At 37.6% G+C, this 26202-nt stretch overlaps 1 protein-coding gene across 1 annotated transcript in view; it reads left to right on the top strand.

The window, feature by feature from the left end:
• The window catches only part of tbc1d15 (TBC1 domain family, member 15), a 158540-nt gene that overhangs the window by 24701 nt on the left and 107637 nt on the right, over positions 1-26202 (top strand). Inside the window, exons 4-5 of the mRNA XM_028818454.2 lie at positions 7857-7995; positions 12508-12712. Of these exons, the coding sequence (XP_028674287.1) occupies positions 7857-7995; positions 12508-12712 (344 nt within the window). The remainder of the gene's footprint in view (positions 1-7856; positions 7996-12507; positions 12713-26202) is intronic.

The following is a 26202-nucleotide window of genomic DNA, read 5'->3' as shown; positions in this document are numbered from 1 at the left end:
GACTTGTAGCCTTGAGGTTGTTGATATATTTCCACAATTTTTGTTCTCAAGTCCTCAGACAATTCTCTGCTCTTCTTTCTGTTCTCCATGCTTAGTGTGACACACTCAAGACACACAACAGAAAGGTTGAGTCAACTTTTCTCCATTTTAACTGGCTTCAGGTGTGGTTGAGTTCAAACGAGCATCATGTGCTTGAAATAAAATGATTTACCCACAATTTTGAAAAGGTGCCAATAATTTTGTCCGGCCCATTTTTGGAGTTCTGTGTGACATGATGTCAGATTTGGCTTTTTTTCTGTTTTTTTGTGTTGTTCCAATGCACATAAAGGAAATAAACATGTGTATACCAAAACATTTGTAATTGCAACAGTTTTCTGGGAGAAATGGTGCATTTTCTGGGAAAATTCCAGGGGTGCCAATAATTTCGGCCATGACTGTACATACCCATTTTTACTTCACTGAACAAACTCCAAACATAAATTCCTGAATGATCAGAGTTTTGGAATTGTGGTGTAGCACTGACAAAGTAGCACCACATTGTTCACAGATCCAAGCAATACTTTGTATCAGTTATTAGTTAGAGTGGAAAAAATGCACAAATGGGAAAGAAGACAACTGTTGCTGTCAGTGATTGGATAGGCTGCACTTTTTGATTGGTTGAGTATCCTGTAACATTTTTCTAAACATGAAATGCTGTATAGCATCATAGCTTGATAGCATTTTTGCCATATCTTACATGTGTAACAGTTAGTTGCCTGATAATATGCAAATACTGTGTAAAAATGTGGTGAACTTAAAAAATATTCAAACAATTATGTTCTTTTTTATTTGATGGTACTTTATATGTATTTTTTCACATTTTATAAATGACAGAATTGCAGAAGCATGTAACAATGTATTATCTAAATAATCTTGAAATTTCTGTATATTAGTAATGGTACATACAGTGCATCCGGAAAGTATTCACAGCGCATCACTTTTCCCACATTTTGTTATGTTACAGCCTTATTCCAAATTGGATTAAATTCATTTTTTTCCTCAGAATTCTACACACACCACCCCATAATGATAACGTGAAAAAAGTTTACTTGAGGTTTTTGCAAATTTATTAAAAATAAAAAAACGGAAATCACATGTACATAAGTATTCACAGCCTTTGCTCAATAGTTTGTCGATGCACCATTGGCAGCAATTACACCCTCAAGTCTTTTTAAATATGATGCCACAAGCTTGGCACACCTATCCTTGGCCAGTTTCGCCCATTCCTCTTTGCAGCACCTCTCAAGCTCCATCAGGTTGGATGGGAAGCGTTGGTGCACAGCCATTTTAAGATCTCTCCAGAGGTGTTCAATCGGATTCAAGTCTGGGCTCTGGCTGGGCCACTCAAGGACATTCACAGAGTTGTCCTGAAGCCACTCCTTTGATATCTTGGCTGTGTGCTTAGGGTCGTTGTCCTGCTGAAAGATGAACCGTCGCCCCAGTCTGAGGTCAAGAGCGCTCTGGAGCAGGTTTTCATCCAGGATGTCTCTGTACATTGCTGCAGTCATCTTTCCCTTTATCCTTTATCCTAGTCCCTGCCGCTGAAAAACATCCCCACAGCATGATGCTGCCACCACCATGCCTGGGATGGGGATGGTATTGGCCTGGTGATGAGCGGTGACTGGTTTCCTCCAAACGTGACACCTGGCATTCACACCAAAGAGTTCAATGTTTGTCTCATCAGACCAGAGAATTTTTCTCATGGTCTGAGAGTCCTTAAGGTGCCTTTTGGCAAACTCCAGGCGGGCTGCCATGTGCCTTTTACTAAGGAGTGGCTTTCGTCTGGCCACTCTACCATACATGCCTGATTGGTGGATTGCTGCAGAGATGGTTGTCCTTCTGGAAGGTCCTCCTCTCTCCACAGAGGACCTCTGGAACTCTGACAGAGTGACCATCGGGTACTTGGTCACCTCCCTGACTAAGGCCCTTCTCCCCTGATCTCTTAAGTTTAGATGGCCGACCATCTCTAGGAAGAGTCCTGGTGGTTTCGAACTTCTTCCACTTACGGATGATGGAGGCCACTGTGCTCATTGGGACCTTCAAAGCAGCAGAAATTTTTCTGTAACCTTCCCCAGATTTGTGCCTCGAGACAATCCTGTCTCGGAGGTCTACAGACAATTCCTTTGACTTAATGCTTGGTTCGTGCTCTGACATGAACTGACAACTGTGGGACCTTATATAGATGGGTGTGTGCCTTTCCAAATCATGTACAATCAACTGAATTTACCACAGGTGGACTCCAGTTAAGCTGCAGAAACATCTCAAGGATGATCAGGGGAAACAGGATGCACCTGAGCTCAATTTTGAGCTTCATGGCAAAGGCTGTGAATACTTATGTACATGTGCTTTCTCCATTTTTTTATTTTTAATAAATTTGCAAAAACTTCAAGTAAACTTTTTTCACGTTGTCATTATGGGGTGTTGTGTGTAGAATTCTGAGGAAAAAAATGAATTTAATCCATTTTGGAATAAGGCTGTAACATAACAAAATGTGGAAAAAGTGATGCGCTGTGAATACTTTCCGGATGCACTGTATAATGTTTTTATATTCAAGTAAAATAGAGCTGTCATGTTCTGTTTACATTAACTTCTTAATCTTACATTAAGGGAGATTTAAGATTTTAAGAGACTTTAAGATTTTATTCTGTACTTTGATTTTACTTACATATGCAACTTGTATTTTCTTAATACAGCAGAACCCTAGTTTAACATTCCCATATTTAACATTTTCCCAAATTTTATAATTTTGAAAGGTGAGTGGTGGTGATTTTTCAGGATTAAAGATTTTGTTTTAATAAAAAGAGTCCAATGGGTGAGTTATACATAAATTTTATTTCATGTTTTTTAGATGTCAGTAATTTACTGCATTTATCATATTATAAACACTGTGAAGTATTTAATAAGTGTCCTATATCTTTATTGTAAACATGAAACTAGAAAATTTTGTTTTAAAAGCTAAATTTTAAATTTTCAACTAAAGCAGCATTTAACAGTTCACATTAACAATTTCTAAGAGGTTACCTAGAAAATGGCTATATTGAAATGTTGCTGCACTATGTGTATACAGAATACAGTATGTGCAGTTGGAAACCTAAAGTACTACTGTATTTAAAATATTATTTAAATTTAAATAAATATACAAAGTTATCAATGTAAATTGATCAAGTGTGAATTTTATGATAATTGTGCATCCCTAATGTGTATGCTGAGCAACATCATCTTCCTGTCCTCTGCACCTTGCTCTGTTTTACCCATCAACTGCAAGTCCTCTCTCACCACATTCATAAACCTTCTCTTAGGCTTTCCTGTTTTCCTCTTGCCTGGCAGCTTTCTCCTTAGCATCCTTTTCCCAATATGCCCAGCATCTCCCCTCTGCACATGTCCAAACCAACGCAATCTCGCCTCTATGACTTTGTCTCCAAACTGCCCAACCTGTGCTGACCCTCTGATGTACTAATTTCTAATCCTGTCCATCCTCATCACACCCAATGCAAATCTTAACATCTTTAACTGTTGTCTTCTGTTTTTTGGTCAATGCCACCATCTCCAACCCATGATATAACATAGCTGATCTCACTACTGTCCTGCAGACCTTCCCTTTCACTCTTGCTGATAACCATCTGTCACAACTTACTCCTGACACTCTTCTCCACCCATTCCACCATGCCTGCATTCTCTTTTTCACCTCTCTTCCACAATCCCCGTTACTATGTACTGTTGATCCCAAGTCTTTAAACTCATCCACCTTTGCCAACCCTACTCCCTGCATCCTCACCATTCCAATGACCTTGCTGTCATTTACACACATGTATTCTGTCTTGCTGCTACTGACCTTCATTCCTCTCTTCTGTAGAGCATATCTCCACCTCTCCAGGGTCTCCTCAATCTGCTCCCTACTCTCTTTGCAGATCACAGTGTCATCAGCAAACATCATAGTCCATGGGGATTCCTGTTTAATATAGTATGTCAACCTGTCAATCACCATTGCATCAGAGCTGATCCCTGATGTAATCCCACCTCCACGTTGAATGCATCCATCACTCCTACCGCAGATCTCACCGCTGTCACACTTCTCTTGTAAGTTCCTGGCTTGAAACCATACTGCTTTTCACTAATCATCACCTCCCTTCTTAACCTGTCTTCCACTACTCTTTCCCATAACTTTATGCTGTGGCTCATCAATTGTATCCCCCTTAGTTACTATAGCTGTGCACATCCCCGTTATTCTTAAAAATTGGTATTAGTACACTTCATCTCAACTCCTCAGGCATCCTTTCACTTTCCAAAATTCTATTAAACAATCTGGATAAAAACTCCACTACCATCTCTCCTAAACACTTCCATGCTTCCACAAGTATTCTTCATAGCTATCCTTACTTTCTCCTTGCTAATCCATTGCACTTCCTGATTCACTATCACCAAATCATCCAACCTTCTCTCTCTTCTCATCTGATCTTCTTCATTCCTCTCCTTGTCGTCATACCTACCCATCACTTCCTCATCCCCTCTATTCCTTCACTAACATGTCCATTGAAATCTACTTCAATCACCACTGTCTGTGCCTTTGATACACCATCCATCACTTCATCCAACTCACTCCTGAAATCTTTTTCATCCATCGCACACCCAAATTGCAGGGCATATGCACCTAGAACATTCATCATCACACCTCCAATTTCCAGCTTCATAATCATTACTCTGTCTGACACTCTTTTCACTTCCAAAACAGTCTTGACATACTGTTCCTTCAGAATAACCCCAACCCCATTTCTCCTCCCATCCGCACCATGATAGAACAATTTGAATCCACCTCCGATCCACCTGGCCTTACTTTCATTCCATTTAGTCTCTTGCATGCACAATATATCAACCTTCTTTCTCTCCATCACATCAGCTAACTCTGTCTCCTTACCAGTCATACTGCCAACATTCAAAGTTCCTCACTCTCTTTACCTTCCTCCTCTCCTCCTGCCTCCAGACACGTCTCCCTCCTCTTCTTTGGCCAATAGTAGCCCAATTTCTGTCAGCACCCTTTTGGATAACAGTACTGGTGGCGGCTGTTGTTAACCCGGGCCTCGGCTGATCCGGTATGGAAATCCGTATTGTTGTCCGCATATTGATCTGGCAAAAGTTTACACCGGATGCCGTTCCTGACGTAACCCTCCCCATTTATACAAGCTTGGGACCGGCATGAACAACATAAAAAATAAAATTTTTCTGCTGCTTGCTTGATAAAGTAGTAAGGTTTAAATTGTCAACTAAGAAACATGTAGCACATTATGAAATATTGTTGAGAATAAAGATAAACAAAAGCTCATATTAGGATTAGAAGAAAAAAAATAAAAAAGAGGATAAAAAAGCCTGAAACAAACATTTGCTGGGTTACTACTGTTATTCCTTCTTTTGATGACTGAAAAAGAAAAGATGTTTTATTTTGCTTATGATTCTACTTGACATCCTGTTCCTTATATTGCACAGCAATATAATTTGTATTTTATACTTCATCAGCATTATACTGTAACATTTTGCATTGTTTTCATTGTGTGGCTTTAGAATTCTAAGAATATTCAATATTTCAATCCACATTAGTCATAAATGCAAAGTTCTTCTGTTTTCATATCATTTTATGCCAGCAGTTGACCTCCATAATAGCACTTGGTGATTTCAATTCCATCTTTTCTATTATGCTGCAGGCTTGATGTCTTACTAATAAAAATAAAAATGTATGAGGTTGTTCTGCCTGATCAGTAGGAGTGGTTACATGGTTTATTGCTTTATGATAAACATAATCAGCTTGCAGCAAGCACTGCATTTGTATGGATGATTCCTGATGTAGGAAAACATATTTCACAATTTGTACTAATTCCCTCCCAATTGTGTCCCATTCAGGTAATAACTGTTTTGTGCTGTATCATTGTAAGTTTGGTCAGTTAAAATGTGGATGAGTTATCCCAGTGTCTTTCTCAGATACTCTTTGTTAGGTATGGGTCTGTTGCTGATTTTCATGGAGTGTCTTTTGAGAGTACTGTTATACTTGCTGTGTTGTTTTCTCTTATGTTATGCTTTGTTTTTATGGTTTCTTAAGGAGACCCGGGTTCGCTTCCCAGGTCCTCCCTGTGTGGAGTTTGCATGTTCTCCCCGTGTCTGCGTGGGTTTCCTCCGGGCGCTCCGGTTTCCTCCCACAGTCCAAAGACATGCAGGTTAGGTGGATTGGCAAACCTAAATTGGCCCTAGTGTGTGCTTGGTGTGTGGGTGTGTTTGTGTGTGTCCTGCGGTGGGTTGGCACCCTGCCCAGGATTGGTTCCTGCCTTGTGCCCTGTGTTGGCTGGGATTGGCTCCAGCAGACCCCCGTGACCCTGTGTTCGGATTCAGCGGGTTGGAAAATGGATGGATGGATGGATGAAGTAAAAAAAAGAATTGTTAGAATTATTTAAATAAACTTCCCCCAAATTTTCATTGTTTTTTTTTTTTTAAATGGGATTCACTATTTAACACATTTTTCAGGAATGGGTTCTTCTGATATTTTTGAATACTTGGTGATAATGTGCTATGTCTTTTCTAGCGTAATGACAAGAATTGCACACCTTTTGTTTTTGCATACTACTGAGATTATGGAAATGTTATGTCAACATAAACACCAAAATCCTTTTAAGAGATTGTTAACTTGATAGGTACCTGTGATTGCAACCAGAAATAAACAAGCAATAAAGCATTAGAATAATTTCTGTTATCTTTTCTTTTCAAGACAGCAGACTGAATTCTGATGGGCAATAGTTAATACTCACAGCATCAGTGTGCATGTCACTATGCAGATGTTGTTAACATGACTTTTCCTTAGGTAGCACATTTTTCAGTGACATTCCAAAGACGTGTATATTAGGCTTATTAGTAAGTTTATTGAAATCGTGGAAGTGTTTGGGAACTTCAAAAATGTAACCTGTGATGTGAGACAGCAGTGTTAACCACTGCACAACTTCATAAACTTCTGCGTGGTACAGCCAATCACTGTCCCCAAAACTGGAACTCCATGAACACAAGTTAGACATGCAGATCTTTGAGGTTTAAGGATCAGCATTATATTGCCATTTGCCCTGTTGGAATGTACCTGCGCAACTCAATCACTGCAGCCAAGTAAATAACAGTGATCCCTGTGCACCCATAGAATTACAGTCCTCAGGGCACTGAGTGGCTCTGCCACACAGCGGCTGTCACTATCGGACCCGTCCTATATAGTGAGGAGATTAGCAAGCTTAATCTAGTAATGAAGACACTTCTTGCAATGAAACCATGCAGCACAAATAAGTATTTTCTTTAATTTGTCATTATTGTTGGCTAATGTACCTTTCAAATGATAATATTGCAAGTTTTTATTTTTTTTAATCACATACTGATCAGGTAGTGCCATCATGTATGTGTGAAGCACATCGGTCTTCACTGTAAAGCAAAAGGTGGAGTACACATACATCAAAGTTTTGTGCATGCACAATTTAGTAGTGACATTCCTATCCAACATGACAGCTACACCTGTGTGATGTGACACTGGCCTCGGAAAATCTCATTGAGGGGGCGGTGGGCTAGAACAAAATAAATTGTTTATGCCGGCCACACAGTGAATTTCTTAGAAATTATTCAGTGAACAAGGTCACTGGCAAACAGAGCATATTCACTGAGAAAAACCCTTTACAATATTTCTCTGATCAACGCTAGTGTCTTGTAATTTACTGAATGATCTGAAGAAGAACTGATTATGTTTTGTCATCATTATTTGTATCGTTTCAAACTAATTGAATGTTTTGCTGTTTTTCTCTCAAATATAGGATTCTAGTTCAGTTGTGCAGTGGACACAAAGTCCCAAGGAAATGTCTCATAAGAATCTTGACAATCAACTCAGCTATGAGGCTGAGTGGGACATGCTAAATACAGTCTCCTTCAAAAAGAAACCTTCAAATGTTGACGGTTTGTATACATTTATTGATTCATCCAATTATTCATTTATTACTAATAACGCTTTTCAATAATATATCAGAAGTAAAATTAAAGTCAACCTCCTAATATGTTATTAGTCGCTTTTTTTATTCCTTGCACCAGGAAGGACAAATAAAACTTAATTAGATTTTAAGAGTAAGATTTTGCCATATGCAATAAGTATAAGTAAGTCACTACAACAGTAATTCAACAATCATAATGTGGAAGTGTTCCTTTGTCCTTTTCAGTGTTACTGCCAAAGTTGTGAGTCTATGCCAGGTTTTTGTTGATTTTCATAAGAATTGGAAGCTACTGTTTGTCTTCACTCATGCCCCATCACTACCACTGTAATGTGTCTCGATGTCCATGAGTGTGTTCATTCTGATGTGATTGTGGATCTTGATGTTGCATTGAATGATTAGTATTTGGAACCTAAATTTCAGTCCAAAAAGTAGTTCCCCTTCCATTCTTGCTGATCATACATTCTGTCTAGATAATAGTGGCATTCATTAAGATCATTAACATTGGATCTTGACAAGAAAAGACCCTCACTGTTGCAGCTGTTAATAAAATAGTCCTTATAGGTCTCAATATGTTGTTAGAATGAGATGTAGTTTTTTGAGCAAGATAAAAATATTTGTCAGGACAAGGCTGGAGTTGATATACAAGTCTAGAAATTAGTAATAAAACTGAAGGACAAAATAAGCTTGAAATTGTATAAAATCAAATTCAAAACCAAAATTTAGAAAGTCATATTTATGAGTGTGGTCTGCAATTACAATCTTGCATTGGTGTGAGTGTTTGAATGAAATGTACTGACAAATTTTTAAATATTTCTTAGATTAGTTTTTTTTTCATATTTGGATCTAAGTTGAACATTACTTTTTGAGTATAATTTTAAATAGATAGTATTGTTTTCTAGTATTTGCGCACTAGAGAAAAGGGAGCATGATACAGACAAATGTTCACTAAAGGTAGTGAAGGTCCTACACTTTTTGGTGGTGGTTCAAACACAGCTGCTCAACATAATGATACATTAGTAGAAGTAGTCTATAAGAATACATCCATCCACCCACCCATTATCCAATCCACTATATCCTAACTACAGGGTCACGGGGGTCTGCTGGAGCCAGTCCCAGCCAGCACAGTGCGCAAGGCAGGAAACAAACCCTGGGCAGGGCGCCAGCCCACTGCAGGGCACGCACACACACACACCAAGCACACACTAGGGGCAATTTAGAATCGCCAATGCACCTAACCTGCATGTTTTTGAGGAAACCGGAATACCTGGAGGAAACTCACACCGACATGGGGAGAACATGCAAACTCCACGCAGGGAGGACCCGGGAAGCGAACCCAGGTCTCCTAACTGCGAGGCAACAGCGCTACCCACTGTGCCACCGTGCCGCCCTATAAGAATACAGTATGTGAATATTCTGTCCAGTAATGCATTATTGACTTTTGTCCACTTGTGAAATTGTAATTTGCTGTGAAGTGAGCATATGAGAGGTGAAATAAATATGCCTGAGTAAAGGAATAAAGTGTAATTCTGGGATAGGACATGATTAGTGGAATGCGCATGACTGGAAAGGAAATGCAATGAAGTGGTAAAGGCATTGTGTCTTAACCAACAATGTTGTAGGCATTCAGTTCCTTCCTCCAATTTTTACTCCAAAAATGTGTACAGATTAATTACATTGAAGTGAAGCGGAATGAAAAGTGTGAGTCAAATCAAATTAATCAAATTTTATTAGGTGAATATCAGAATGTTTTGGTTTAACAAACCATAAACAAAAAAGTGATTCTCTGTGTGTACACAGTTGGGCCAGAGTAAATTGCCCATGATTGCTTAAGCACAATTTGCATGGTTGTTATTTTTTTTTGACCCAGCTAAGCAGCTTTTTTAGACTATGAGGCCAGAACACATAAGGTCAAATTAGAACATTAGATGGAATTAGATGAGAAAAGGCCATTCTTCACATATTCTTTTGGCATTTTGATTTACTTCTGTTTGTTCCGTAATTAAATAGCATCCTAGCCACTGCCACCCCAATGATAAAGATTTTTTGCGATTTTACCATTTCAGTGTGTATTATAAACTCTTATAAGACAATCTGAAAATACTACTGTGCATGGAAAACTTTGAAATTGAAAGTTTGGTTTTCAAATTGATTCTTCTAAGTATGTATGAATCCAGAGCGTATAGACCAGACTTGAGTTTGTAGCACGGGATGGACTAAACTAAATGGAGTCTTTTTTTTTTCTCCTGTACAACACAAAATGTAATTAAAGTGGCCTGAATATTTGTTAATTATGTCTGTTTTAGTCATTATGTATCAAGCCAGCAGCTAACCAAGACTGAAACTAATTGTGTGACGCTGCGAGTTGGCTAAGGTAGCTAATTGTGCATGGCTGACACTAAAACACTTTTAAATTTGAGGATTAAAATATGATAATACTTAAAAGAAAAATCAGGATTTTGGCAGTTATTTTCAATTTGCATTAATGAGAAAGTCTTTGCATAATACAACATTGAACTGAAAAATTTTTATTGTACTGGCGATTCGATCTGACAGCTCTAGTACAGTATCTTTGGAGAGATTACTTTTTTTATTTTTTATTTTTTTTTAAATGCAATGTGTTTTCCACACTAGCATAGTCTTGGAAAAAAGGATAACATTGTGAAAAACTTCTTCCCCTGTACAGATATTAAATTATAAAGAGGGCCATTTTCCCTTAACCCTGTCTGTTTCTATAGTTAGCTATAGTAGACACTGTATTTTATAGTTCTCTTTTGGGTCATGCAGAAAATACCACCATCTAAAGTCAATATCTGTTACCTCATTACTGTAAGAAAAAGCAATAGTACAGTGATCCCTCGCTATATCGCGCTTCGCCTTTCGCGGCTTCACTCTATCGCGGATTTTATATGTAAGCATATTTAAATATATATCGCGGATTTTTTGCTGGTTCGCGGATTTCTGCGGACAATAGGTCTTTTAATTTCTGGTACATGCTTCCTCAGTTGGTTTGCCCCGTTGATTTCATACAAGGGACGCTATTGGCAGATGGCTGAGAAGCTACCCAACTTACTTTTCTTTCTCTCTCTCTTGCGCTGACTATCTGTGATCCTGACGTAGGGGGTGTGAGCAGGGGGACTGTTCGCACACCTAGACGATACGGACGCTCGTCTAAAAATGCTGAAAGATTATCTTCACGTTGCTACCTTCTGTGTGCAGCTTTTAAGTATGCTGCACGGTGCTTCGCATACTTAAAAGCTCAAAGGGCACGTATTGATTTTTGACTTTGTTTCTCTCTCTCTCTCCCTGCTCCTGACGGAGGGGGTGTGAGCTGCCGCCTTCAACAGCTTTGTACCGCCGGTGCTTCGCATACTTAAGAGCCAAACAGCCCTATTGATTTGTTTGCTTTACTCTCTGTTTCCTTTGAAGAGGAAGATATGTTTGCATTCTTTTAATTGTGAGACAGAACTGTCATCTCTGTCTTGTCATGGAGCACAGTTTAAACTTTTGAAAAAGAGACAAATGTTTGTTTGCAGTGTTTGAATAACGTTCCTGTCTCTCTACAACCTCCTGTGTTTCTATGCAAATCTGTGACCCAAGCATGACAATATAAAAATAACCATATAAACATATGGTTTCTACTTCGCGGATTTTCTTATTTCGCGGGTGGCTCTGGAACGCAACCCCCGCGATGGAGGAGGGATTACTGTATATTTGTGCTTGCATCGAGGATCAGTTGTAAGTATCGCAGGTAGTAAAACCTCTTATTTTATACCATCACTCTTATTTCACAGCCTTCTAATTTCTAAAAACTTTGGGGAAAAAATTATAAATGGAGCTGTACTGGTAAAATGTCATCTTTTAAAAATGATTGAATTTTTTATGGAATGTGGCAGTGAATTTGCTTTAATACAGTGAAATCCCCACGTCACAAGAACTCACTGCATTTGTGCATCTATTTAATTAGCTGAAACGTTCAGGGAGAAAATTAACTTTGTTTGTTTGAGATTTTGGGTGATCTTAAGTTGTCACATTTATGTACTGTCAACAGTAACACTTGCTGTAATAGTGTTCAACTCGTCAGGTCTATGTTTGCATATTTTAAAGTATCGCTCCTAAACCTGTGATATACAGTATTATGAAGTGAAGTCATTTACATTGGGTCATGGTTTTTCCTGGCTTTAAAAAGACAGCAATTAAATTCTCAGGTTAAAAAAATATCTTTGACATTGTGTTTATTAGAGCTATATTTTATGCTTACCTGTGGCTATTTATTTATTTTTTTTACTGTTCCTGATATTACTGCTGTTTAGAAATGAGTAACTTTCTTTGCTACTTTACATGTCTTTTGCCTTAATGTACAGTAGAAATTATTGCAATTTGTCTCTGTTGTTTTTTTAAACATCTTAATTTCTTGACTACTCAAAATACCAGTGAACATTATTTCCATTTCTATTAAAGTATAATTTTGGGTGTTTTCCAGGTGCATCAAATCATGCCCATGAAAGAAGCAAATGGGCCTTTTTCTTTAATGTGTGCGACCTTAAAGCAGTGCAAGTAAAGAAGGAGGGCTGGTCACATCTAACCATCTACCTCAAAGATGATACTTCGTTACCTGATCTCCATTTTCATCAAGGAGGAAGTGAAGCTTTTCTAGACTGCCTTAAGAAATATGTGTCACTAAATGAGTGAGTATAAACCAATTCTTTACAGCTGATTAAATGATACTTTTATTACCCTAACTCGAATTTGCTCTGAACAATAAAAAGATAGCCCATTCTGAAATAAATTTCAATAGTTGCATGGAAACATACTAAAATCATAATCTTCATTACTGGCCTAATGTATTAATTTTTTAATTGAATGTTTCCAAAGCTGTAACAAAGGTAAAAAGCCCTTACTTGATTGTATTCCTATTACAGTGTAAAAATGTGCTAATTGAGAATAGTTCTTTGCTGTATTTAAAATCATACATGACATAAGTTATTGGTACATGTTAATTATACAGAGAGCATGAAGGATCTTTGGAAAGTTTTGTAATTCAGACTGAGTTATATGTATAGTAGTTTGTTTTTCCATCTAAGAATTTTTAACCATTTTATTGGTCTTTTCATACAAGACCTGTGGATTTTATGCAGACCAACTGTTAAATATCCTTATTTCCTCTTTGTTGATGTTCTCAGAGTTATCATGTAATTAATGGAGAGGAGTTAGTATTGCCCCTTTGACAAATTTAATTATTCTGCATTCTGTGCGATTGACTGGTAAAACAATATGTTTATGAATCTTAGAATCAAACTAAGCTGTATGTGCATGATGATAAACTCATCCTTCGACTTCGTTAAAAAGTACTAGAAAGAGCACATTTTCTTGTGACAGTCCTGCATTTGTAGCAATGATAGAATTCTGTCCATTTGGGAGGTTTCATGTAACATCTCATAGAATATGACCCCTTGTGTTCCTCCATTGTTGACTTTAACCTTTGTCTTTCATGCTCCTGCATTTAAAATTTCATTAAATGGAATCTGTTGGTTTCGTTCAGTGTATGAAAATTATTAGGCACTTTCATCCACACCAGGTATGGTCTCCATTGATGAGCATGACAGGATTGAGCTGAGTATTTTTTTGCTGCAACAGATGCCTGTTCTGTGTAACCCCATGCAAACCCTAATTACTGAAATTATAACAGATTCACATTTGATGAACACTGAACAGGCTAACCCGGTTAAAGAAATCTTCATTATATTGTAGAGAATAATATGTTTTTAAGATTGGGCGTTTCAGACTTCAAATTAAAAAATGGAAACATGGAAGATAGATCTAAAAGATGGGTCTTAGAGTTATAGGGGTGGGAAATACAGATACAACTTAGTTTTTTTACCTAAGCGTAAAAAATTTTTTCCTTCATCTGAAATCTTGCTGAAAGTGATACGAACAGTGACTTAAGATCCTCTGATTCCCTTTCTCTTTATTCTCCAGTTTCTGTGCTTTACAAATAGACAAAGTTGTTAGATGCTTACAGGAGGGTTCCTGATTACAATGAGGGATCCAGCATTTTCCCGTTTCCCGACTTGAGTATGCTTAATATGCAAAGAAAAAAATCCCTCAAGACAGTGATACAGAAGACTAAAGCTGTCGGTCTGAGGATCTTCATATTCTTTGGGCTGTACTATTTTAGAAAAGTAGATTGAATTGCAATATTTTTGACCAATGTTGTGATTGTGATTTAAACTGTGATTATTTTCTGTGTCAAATGTATTTGTTCCTATGATAAATGAAAAGAATCAGATGAAAGGATGCAGTTGCTATATCTATTTATTTAAGAAACACTGTTATAGAACTATTACAACTGTTTTCATAATAGAATAATAAAAATCAGAGAACAATAAAATAAATGTAATCTTAGAGAAGAACCTAGTAGAACATGAAATCACAAAACATCTTATTGTGCCCATGGCCAAACAGAAATCCAAAAATATTTTGGGGAAAAAATAAATCAATAAAATTACAATAAATTATTTAAATAAATTTTCCTGCCAAGAAATGTCCAATATGTGAATAATAAGTTTAATAAATTGACCAATAATATCAAATGATTTTACCATTTAAACCACACTCTGAATGAACCATTAGAGAGAGACTTTATATATATATATATATAAAGGGTCACCAGCATACTTACTGTACATAATTGGAAAAGCACTTTGGTGCAGGTCAGATTTGGGAGTTTTTGCCAACTGTGAAAATGGCAGTGCTAACCACTGTGCACCAGACTGGATTATAAATAAAACTTGTGTTTTAATTTTTATGAACACTTTTGTTAAGTATGACTATAACCTTTTATTAAGATATTTCTTACATATGCTACCTGGAGTGACAAGTAAAATGTTGGTTTGATTATATGGATCAGCTTTTTTCCTGGGAGAGGGGGGCATCTTGACCCTGGGCTGTAATTTTGTAATTAAAACTTCAGTCAACAAAGCTTCTGAGAATGAATCTCCTTTGTAATGAAGTCTCCATAGAACATGCTATAGCCCAAAGCTCAAATTCAAGTATTAATCTTTAGCTGTCACTGTGCTACTTTCTTACACATAATAGTTATTGTTTATCATTGATACTGTGTATAATGTAGAATACAAAGTTATCATATGTGAGCGCTTAGTTATTTTGTGTGTGCTATGGTTATATCCATATTTTTTATAAAGAACAAAATATGTTGCCCATTGTTTCACAAATACATAAAAAGTATCTTTAGAAACTAAAATCAGATTATAAAAAAATAGGACCTAGAGGAAAGAAATACGATGTAGCAGGAGCGTTTAGATTGGCAAAAGGTCATGAAATGAACCAGTGAAGAGCCTGGAAAAGAGGGCACAGACATTGGGCTCATGCTTGAAAGCACTTAAGAGAAGCTTCCATGCAACTACCTCCATTAGTGTAGGTACTTGGACACAGTGAGTCTTCTTAAGAATTCTGGCTTAGATCGTAAGAGTTGAGAAAATTGAGACAGATGGTGCTCAAAGCAGCGTAAAATGTTTAGGCAGTGGATAGGACAAATAAGAGAGGTGCTTTACATATAGGAAGATATGATTTTTGGATGTTCCTTGCCAAGCTTATTCTTACACACAGTACATACTTGTTTTGGTACTGCCCTATTTTTTTCCCCATACAGTTAATTTTTCTCACTAACAAACAGGTAAAAAAAAGTATGGAAAACTTCATGAGCTAGACATGCAGTGCTGAAATTCTTTATAATATATAGGCTAATTAAAATCTAGCAACACCGGAGTTTATAGTTGCTTTCCAAGAAACTGCATTTAGTGTTTTCATACAGTAAGATTAAATCTTATGGGTTCATCCAGAAGCAAAACCTTTTTTTTAATGTTTATAGAATTAAATACTAAGGATGTAAAATTTTTAAATGTAGGCAACTTAACTGAAGACTACTTGAATAGATATTAGTATGACTTAATTTAATTTGAAACTCTGTGGAAAAATCCATAACTAACGATAATTACCTATTAGATTGAATTTCACCCCTTCATTTCCTTATTGCAAAAGTCTTTTTGCTATCAGATGGAGACTAAACGTCTGCATTAAATGGCTTACATTGTGTGTTCCATGCATTGTGACTTCAAACTTGGGATAAAAAAGAGGTTCAATGCATTGTACAGAATATAATTCAATATTAGTTTTTAAAAACAGAATTTTGTTACATTGTCAACACTTGGTTCTCATTTACAGTGAAGGGCTGTGTCAGTGGCAGCTAGAAATTCAGCTTGCTACTAACACAAAAACTTACATTTTAAATATCGATATATGGAAGCAATTTCCGATTTTGTAATTTCACTTTAAACTAAATGATCACAACTTATGTAAAGTTCATCTGTATAATGTAATGCTGCCCCACATCACACACATTATGAAGGTATAACATCTGACACATTCAAGGCATTGCTCATGAAAGCCTAGCTTCTAGGCAATTTTAATTCCAAATAATTTAATGATATACAATAATAAATAGGATCCAATAATAGATTTAGATCTTGCACTAGTCATTGTCTTAGTGGAATTTGCACATTTTTCCCATGTCTGTGTATGTTTTCACATACTCAAATATGAGTGGATTAGTTTAATCTATTATTCAAAATGAACTCATTGTGCCCTATGATGGGTGGCATGCTGCCCAGGGTTAATTGTCCAGAGCTGTTTGAGTGACTTGTGGAATACTCGAACCAAGTGTATTTTCTTGACTGACATGGCAATCATTTTTGTCCTGCAGCAGTTGTTTTACATTAAAGCTGATGGTAATAATAGCAGCTGGTCCAGGAAGTATCCTCTTTAATAAAACCCCTGTGTGCGTCCATGTGTCCGTGTGTGTGTGTCTTCTGGTGAAGTGTGCATGCACGGGGCACTCTTTAATAAAGGACATCATTGCTAGGGAGAGTGCTGATTGGGTAGTCGCGGCCGCGCACATAAAATCCATTGCTGGGGAGACGCCACACATATAATAATCAGCTGCACGCCAGCACAGATTAAAATACATGCTGGGGAAATGCACAGTACTTGCTGGAGAGACGCCACAGGCACGATTATCAGCTGCATGCCACACATTACATCAGTTGCTGGGGAGACTCTGCTGATTGCCCACTGTTGTGACAGAAAATTAAACGCATTTTACGGACAAGGCGGAAGTACAGGGAAGGGCGGAATGAGTGGCAGAGCCACTGGCCTCTAGCAGATGCTTCAAAGGCCGCCTGACACGTCACACAAGACAGAGAGGGCGGGACCTATAAAATATCGTGCGGCCGATCCAATCGGATTTCGGTAAATGAGGTAAGACCTAAAACATAAGGCACGAAAAATCCAATCAGGTACTGAGACACGGAGACCAGCTTCCCCAAAGAGGTGGGATTAGTGTTTTTTTGTTGTGCAAGTGTTCACTCTGAGGATGTCAGATTTGCGATTAAGAAGCTTGGCCCGGTAAAGTGTCAGTTGTTGAAGGGGTGTTCCTAAATATATGAATTTTCATGATATTACAATAGGATGACTTTTTAAAGTAGATTTATTTTGGCGCACATAAAATCCATTGCTGGGGAGACGGCACACATACAATAATCAGCTGCACGCCAGCACAGATTAAAATACTTGCTGGGGAACTGCACAGTACTTGCTGGAGAGACGCCACAGGCACGATTATCAGCTGCACGCCACACATTACATCAGTTGCTGGGGAGACTCTGCTGATTGCCCACTGTTGTGACAGAAAATTAAACCGCATATTACGGACATCAAAGCCAGTATTACTGTCAGAGAAAATTACAGGCATTTTACGGAAATACAAACCAGTATTACTGCGAGAGAAAATTAAAGGCACACAATACAGTGACGCATACTGTATTACAGCCACATACAAACCAGTATTACTGTAACAGAAAATATTACGGACGTACAAGCCTATAATACTGTGACTGTCTACTAACAACATGCCACCCAAAAAAAGGGTCACGTCAAGTAGGACAAAAGACACAGACAATCAAATCCTATATAAGCAACATCTCCTGGAAGAACGGTCAGCTCAGCAAGTAAACATCAACAAAAGAAAGGCTGAAAGACAAAGAAAAATCCGAACAAATAGATCGATTGAAGAAAAAGAAAATAAGCGTCAGAAAAACGCTAAAAGAGAAAGCGTTTTTGCCCAAAGTTTTACACTAAGGTAATATTAATTATACTTACTGTATTGTCATATACGTTTCTATTTTATTATTTTACTTTAGGCTTCTTGCAAAAATATTTATGACAAAAAAAAATTAAGACAAGACACAGAATGAGGTCAAGGTCCCTTGCCAATATAGACTGTTCCTACTAATGTTTATGCACTACTGTTCTAGCTCCCGTTATTGTAACGGGCTTAATGTCTAGTATATAGTATAATACTTTTGCAAATCTGTATGGTTTACTTTTGGTTAAAAAATATACTTTTTGTATTTCCCAGCTTTATTACATATTTTGCTGCTTATACATGGATGTAATAATTTATGATAACATTGATAACTACTCCTCCACCTTTCTATACACCATGTAGCACCATGCACACTGGCAGTTAAAAGACACATCACCTATGTCATGTGGAAGATGTAAAAATTAAATGCTGTGAGTTTTTTAATGGGAAACTGGACACTTTCTATTTTATATATAAAAAAAAAAGGAAAACTTTTTTTATATATTTTTTATGAATTTTACAATAATTATAATGTAAAATTTTTTCGTGAGTGAGCTCGCAGAATAAAATGATTAGTCATAACAGCCTTTACCCTAGGGGAAGGAAGGAAGGGAGGGAACTGATTCATTCAATAACTTTTTTGCCGGACCTTTTCTATTCTGAAGAATAGGAATTAATATGTGAATATATCGTTGACAGATTTGCGCCCCCAACCATGATGGCTCTTGCTTTACACATAGTTTTGGTTGGGATAACCAGTGGCTCCTTCTCACCTTGTAGTTGGATTAGAAAAATATATTACTGCAATACCTTTTTGCATTTTAATTTTAATGCATTTAATATCTTATTGATATTTTGCTATTTTACTAAGGTGATCAAATACATTATCAGAAAGAATTTTAAAATTTTTATTAGTATTGCCATCATTGGTATGTTCATCCACTCAGTTTTACCAGCTGGAATTTAAAAAAAATTCAGGAAGCAGGAAAACAAACTTAAGTAGTAACTTATACCATCAATTTCAAGTCTGACATTTTTTTTAACAAGATACGAATTTGCAAATAAAGACAATTTTATATTTAAGTAATACCATCCTAAGTAAATGCTGATAATTCCAGTTAATTCTCATCTTATAAGTAATTAGGTAAAGACATCTTCTAAATATATAACACATACATAAGTAATTATCACTGAACCACTTGTACAATGGATATTAGGCAAAAGAAACTGAACATTTGAGTTTACGAAAAGAAATTCTGAGTACATATGGAAGGATCTTGGAAGTAGGTACACTACTTCTGATTGAGAAGAGATAGATGAGGTAGCTTGGCTATGTACAATAGTTAGAATGCTTACTGGACACATCCCTTCAGAGGAGTACCAGGCCTAGCCTACTGGAAAAAGACCAGGGACATAAATGGAACTTGCTGGATGGATTACATCTCTTGGCTCTTTCATGTCAAGGATATGAGGAAAAGATAAATGAGATTTTAACAAGAGGGGATTTTACTATCCTTATAACCAAAAAATATACTGATTATCAATCAATATCTGTTAAATAGTGTACAATAAATAGCATCATTAAAATTGTTATGCAACATTATACCAATCAGAATCTATAAATAATTGGTCCATGATAGTTTCCTTAACAGACTAGGTAAGTACTCCACTGGATTAACCAGTAACTGTGCCTAAAGTTGTTAATGCTAGAAATAAATGTCTGTGGAGTGTAGAAAAGCAGGAGAGATTTAACGTGATTAATCAATGATCTGTTTTGCCTCTGGCAATGCCAGTAATTAATTTGGTAAGGCTCCTACTTTATTTACTTTACCTTTTTGTGTTGTAGGAGGCGGGTCTTAATCTTTTAGACTTATATCAAGGTAACTGAAGCACACTCATTTTAACAATCAAAATAATAAAATTTATTGATAAACACAAGAATTAAAGAAATATAACTATATATATATATATATATATATATATATATATATATATATATATATATATATATATATATATATATATAATATATAGAAAATAAATTTTAAAATTCTTTCTGATAATGTATTTGATCACCTTAGTAAAATAGCAAAATATCAATAAGATATTAAATGCATTAAAATTAAAATGCAAAAAGGTATTGCAGTAATATATTTTTCTAATAATAATATATATATATATATATATATATATATATATATATATATATATATATAATAATATACAGTGCATCCGGAAAGTATTCACAGCGCATCACTTTTTCCACATTTTGTTATGTTACAGCTTTATTCCAAAATGGATTAAATTCATTTTTTTCCTCAGAATTCTACACTGTACTCCAACACCCCATAATGACAACGTGAAAAAAGTTTACTTTTTTCTTTTTATCTTTTTGTGTTAAAACAAAAAAGTGAAAGTCTAAAATGTGAGTCATACAGATTAATTTTGACCCATGGCTCTGATAAAAGCTCTTGTTTTTTCACAGAACCAGAAAGGATTTATTAAGGGCAGGCAATCTTTCTTTAATCTTCTTATCTGTTTAATATAATATTATCATTATCTGAACACCGAGTGGGATTTCATTTCTAAAAAGACTTTGATAAAATTGAATGGGACTACTTATTACATGCCATAGGTTTGAATTTCATCAAAAACTGCAAACTGGTAAAAACTGTTGCACTCTTGAAGCCTATGTTAATACAAAAAAAAAATAACTTAGAGGGTTTATTCCTATAAGCACTGTTACAAAAAAGGATATCCTTAACACCTCTTCTATATCCCATTGCTTTTCATCCACTCTGTCTTTAGGGGAACACTAATACAGAAGTTCAAGGTGTTAGAAAAAGATAAATGCTTGGGGCAGATGATACACTCTTTTCTGTTTGTATCAGAGACTTTGCAATAAGAAGAAATTCAACTTTTCTACCATTTAAAAGTCAGAAACCCCCTTCTCTCTCTCCTACCCATCCTCCCTCAAACTTGATCTTTTTCTACCGTAATGAACCTATGTCCTGTTCATCCTTTTATAGACTCACAGACTTCATATAAACTTAAAACAGCTTTTGTTTTACAATTGTGATGGAATCAGGAGCATCATCAAGCCCCAAACACGAAAACACAGAGTCCCGGGTTCAAATAATAGAAGGTTTATTAAGCCACTTCTTCCATAAAGTTTTCTCTTTCCACAATACTTTTCTTTCACTACCACCACACTGCCCCCCCTCCATCCAAGTGTTGCTTCACACCCTTTGATTATTTAACATTTCTATTGTTTTTATAAATTTGTTCCAACTCTTACCTTTCTAGTTGTAAACTACCGTTTCAACCGTGTAAAAGTGTTCTTACCCGCATGTGAATGCCTTTGCTTTGCTGATCCATTTGTATTCTATTGAACTCGAATAATATGGACATCACTACCACAAAGTGGATCCATTGATCTAATTATGGATGCTATAATCGATTGGCCACTGATTGAAATCGGATGATTATCACTAAAAAAAAAAGAACCTGTCATTATCGGTAAAAAAGCCAATCACAAAAAGCAATATTTTCAGCCCCTGCTTTTCTATACTTTGTGGTTATTTAGTCATAGTGCTCCTTTTCACAAGGTATTACTGAAGTTAAGCTAGCTTTTTTTTTTTCTTTTGCAGCAAACTTCCTACAGTGTAAACAAAGAGCAGTGAGTGGAAGCTTATTTTATCAGTGAACGAGAGGCGAATGGTATATTAGTCTTTACGTTAAAGAAAGTGGAGTAATAAACTTTAAAAAATATATATCTTTGAAGTTGTCCTGTGCAACTAGCTACTTTAAGGAATTCAGACCTTTATTTTGTCCTTTAAATTAAAACGGGCACCGCTTGAGTTTGTACAGCATGCTTGTTTTAAATGCAGCAGCTTACACTTTTAATTAGAATAAAAAAAGATAAAGACAAAGTTGAAAATCTCAGCTTAGTAAACAATATGATTTTTTTTAAAGATTTGTACTGTGTTATTTGTTGCTCTGTGTCATGCAGTATACGGTTTGGTAAAAAAACAAGTACTAAATAATTAAAATGGTAAAATCCATATTTTATAATGGCACCTCAAGTATTACGAATGTCTAGTTTATACACTGAAGAAAAAAAAACACCTGTATGACTATAGTAAATGTATATTTTAACAGTGTAAAGCTGTAGTGCAATTAATGATTTAAAATGATTAAAACGTACAAATGCATATTGTGAGCTGGGGGGCTGATCGCAACCCTACAGGATACGGACGCTCCTCTATAAAACGCTGAAAGAATTCCTTCACATTGCTCCCTTCCTTGCTGGGCTTACTTGTGGCTGCTTTGTCGTGCGATATGCTTCCCGCGAGGTACATTGCATACTTAAAAGCCTGAACCGCACCTATTGGCTTTTGATTGATTGATTTTCTCTCTCTCTGACATTCTCTGCTCCTGACCCCTTTGAAGAGGAAAATATGTTTGCATTTTTTTTAATTGTGAGACGGAACTGTCATCTCTGTCTTGTCATGGAGCACAGTTTAAACTTTTGAAAAAGAGACAAATGTTTCTTTGCGGTGTTTGAATAAAGTTCCTGTCTCTACAACCTCCTGTGTTTCTGTGCAAATCTGTGACCCAAGCGTGACAAGTGGTACCAGGGGTGGTTGCACAGATGAATGCAGAGGAGTTGTGTCAGATCACTCAAAATGTCCCGGTTCCTACCGACCCAGAGGATGACTCAGTTCCTGCTCCTCTTACTAATTCTAAGGATGTGCTGACGAACATGGGTCCTTCCGATGACCCAGAGATGTTTCTTTTAGCTTTTGAACATGTGGCGACTTTGATGGGATGGGACAAACGAAACCGGGCTGTTATCGTCACCCCTTTTTCGTCTGGGGATGCCTTACTTGCCTTACGGAATGTGCCTCGCGATAAACTCGCAGATTATGATTTCTTGAAGTGGCAGGTTGTTTTACGTAAAACTACAAGCTTTTTGGCTAAAGGTTTTGTGCTTCATGATTGGAAACTGAACATGGACATGGACGGTCCCATTTGTGCACAGATACAAGATTTGATTTATACAGTTCATTGCTGGTTAGAGGAAAACAAGATGGAGTACGTTGTGGAAAAGGTTGTCATGAATATAGTGCTGGCAGTGATACCTGCAGTTCTCCGAGATGAATTTCTTCGTCATGATGTTGAGTCGTTGATGATCTTAGCCAAACGTTTGGAGGGTTCTCAAACTGCTTGGAGAAAAAGCGGGGGATTTGCTGCTCTTTATGCTGTTCTGCAACCTCCGAGGGATCACCCTGGGAATGCTCGTTGCATTGAACAGAGGTTAGAGCATCAACGAGCTGTTAAACCTGAAAATTGGGTTTACTCAGGAAGACCTCCAGGGGATCCGGCTGTTAATGTAGCACCCACATCTGGGGAAGCAGGAGGCCATGGATATTTCGGCAGTGGAGCTGAACAAAGATGCTTCCGGTGTGATCAACCTGGCCACTTGGCGAGGGAATGTCGCCTATCCCCTGCTCAGTCGATGGAAATTGGTCTGGCTGAGGTTTGTTGCTCCCGTGTTCCTTATTCTTCAGATAAAAAGGATGGCTTAATGATCTCGGTGAAGTTGGGGGGGCCGCGAGATCTCTGCATTATTGGACTCGGGAAGTGACCTTTGTATTGTCAGACGGGACTGTCTTGACGACAGGTACCTGTGTAACACTGAAACTGTAAACATACGTTGTGTACATGGAGATGTTAAAGACTATCAGACATTGCTTCTTCCTTTAACATATAAGGGTCGGCATTTTAAAGTTTGGTCTGTCATTTCGGACTCCTGCCACTGGTCCCTACTGATTGTCAGGAGGAATGCCCTTTTTCCTAGACTCATGACTGAATGTCAGCCGCCAGTCAGTGAGTCGTCCCCTGTCAAGCTTAGTGGTGGGGAAGAAGAACTGGTGACTATTGGGAAGGTCTCAAGCCCCGATTAGATATTGAACCCGAGGTGGCTGTTGGGGAAGATCTAGAGCCCAGATTAGATATTGAACCTGATCTCTCCAGCGAGACCGAGGGAGACACCCCCAATTTCCTAGAGCGGCTGGCTGGCCCATCTACAACTTGTCAACTTGCAAATGCCTCCGAACAAGAACCGAGCACTGGCAAGCAGATGGATTTTGTGAGTTTGCAGCATGCCGATAGCTCATTAGAATATGCACTTAAACAGGCTTGCTCTGCTAGTGACTCTTATTACCAAGAGCATGCATCCGGGGGCTTAAAAACCCCACACTTTCTTGAGAAAGATGGCTGCCTTTTTAGAGTGATATCAGATCATTTAGTGGGGAAATTTATTGAACAGTTAGTTGTACCTGAAGTACATCGGGACATTCTTTTGCAGTTAGCTCACTCTCACATCTTGGGTGGGCACCTGGGACCTGATAAGACTAGAGAACGTTTATCAAATTGATTTTATTGGCTGAATATGGGGAAAGATGTGGAGCGATTCTGTACTTATTGTCCTGATTGCCAGATTGTCTCTGCTTATAAACCTCCTCAGGCTCCCCTTTCTCCTATGCCTATTTTGGAAGTCCCCTTCCAACGGGTGGGATTAGATATAGTAGGCCCGCTACCTAAGACTAAAAATGGGTATCAATACATGCTTGTGTTAGTTGACTATGCAACGCGATATCCGGAAGTGGCTGCTTTGAAAAAAGCCAATTCCTCCACTGTAGCCAAAGCTTTGTGCGAGACTTGTATTTATATTGGCATCCCTAGAGAAATTTTAACTGATCAGGGCACACCTTTTACTTCTCGCGTGATGAAACAATTGTGTGACAGCTTTGCTATTAAGAAATAGAATACCACTGTTTACCATCCACAGATGAATGGTTTGACTGAACGATTTAACAAAACTTTAAAACAGATGATCAGGCGAGTGTTGTTTGGCAGGCGCCCGAGAGGCATCTCGGATGTGGTACGAGAGGAATGGACAGGAATCGAGACAACAGCTCACGTGCCGAGCTTTGCAGGTTGGGTAATTTCGTTGCAAGATAGAATTTCTAAACTTTCTTCTATTGCTGTGGAGCATCAGCGACGTGAGCAGGAGGAAACCCAGAAACGTCTTTACGATAGGCGCTGTAAGCTCCGTGAATTCAAACCTGGTGATCATGTTCTGGTTCTGATTCCTTCAGACCCGCACAAATTCCTAGAGAAATGGTAGGGCCCTGTAATTATTGAGGAACGTATGGGGCCGGTGATTTACAAGGTTAGAATACCGGGCTGGCGTAAACCATTCCAGATTTTACATGTTAATCTCTTGAAGGCATGGCATGACTCGCAGGGGGTTTACACTTCCTTGGCTTCTGTCTCTCAGACTGATGTTGCCATTGGAAACAATTTGACTGACTCAATCTTTGATTGAACGGAAAACTGATGTTTTTTCAGACTTGCCAGGCGTGACTAACCTTGCAGAATATAAAATCACTACTGAACTTGGTGTTAGGGTGCAGATGCGCCCGTATCGGATCCCGGAAGTGCGACGGAATATTCTGCGCGAGGAAGTCAAAAAGATGCTGGCATTAGGTGTAATTCGTGAAAGTAAAAGTGACTGGTGTAGTCCAGTCATATTAGTCCCAAAACAAGGCGTCACGGTTCGCATCTGTATCGATTTCAGGCGATTGAATAAAGTCTCTAAATTTGATGCTTATCCAATGCCACGCGTTGACGAGCTGTTGGAAAAACTGGGTCAGGCGACCTATATCTTCACGCTAGATCTCACGAAAGGTTACTGGCAGGTGCCTCTTGAGGCTGGCAGTTGTGAGAAAACAGCATTTGCGACTCCTGACGGACTTTATGAATTTACTAGACTCCCATTTGGTCTTCATTGTGCGCCTCTAACTTTCCAATGTATGATAGACCAGATCTTTCGTCCTCATTCCGAGTATTCCAGGGCATATCTTGACAATGTCATGATTTTCAGTA

This window comes from Erpetoichthys calabaricus, chromosome 1 (genome assembly GCF_900747795.2).
Source record: "Erpetoichthys calabaricus chromosome 1, fErpCal1.3, whole genome shotgun sequence".
NCBI lineage: Eukaryota > Metazoa > Chordata > Cladistia > Polypteriformes > Polypteridae > Erpetoichthys > Erpetoichthys calabaricus.
The sequence above is the reverse complement of the archived record's forward strand: the minus strand, read 5'-3'. Positions and strand labels throughout refer to the sequence as shown.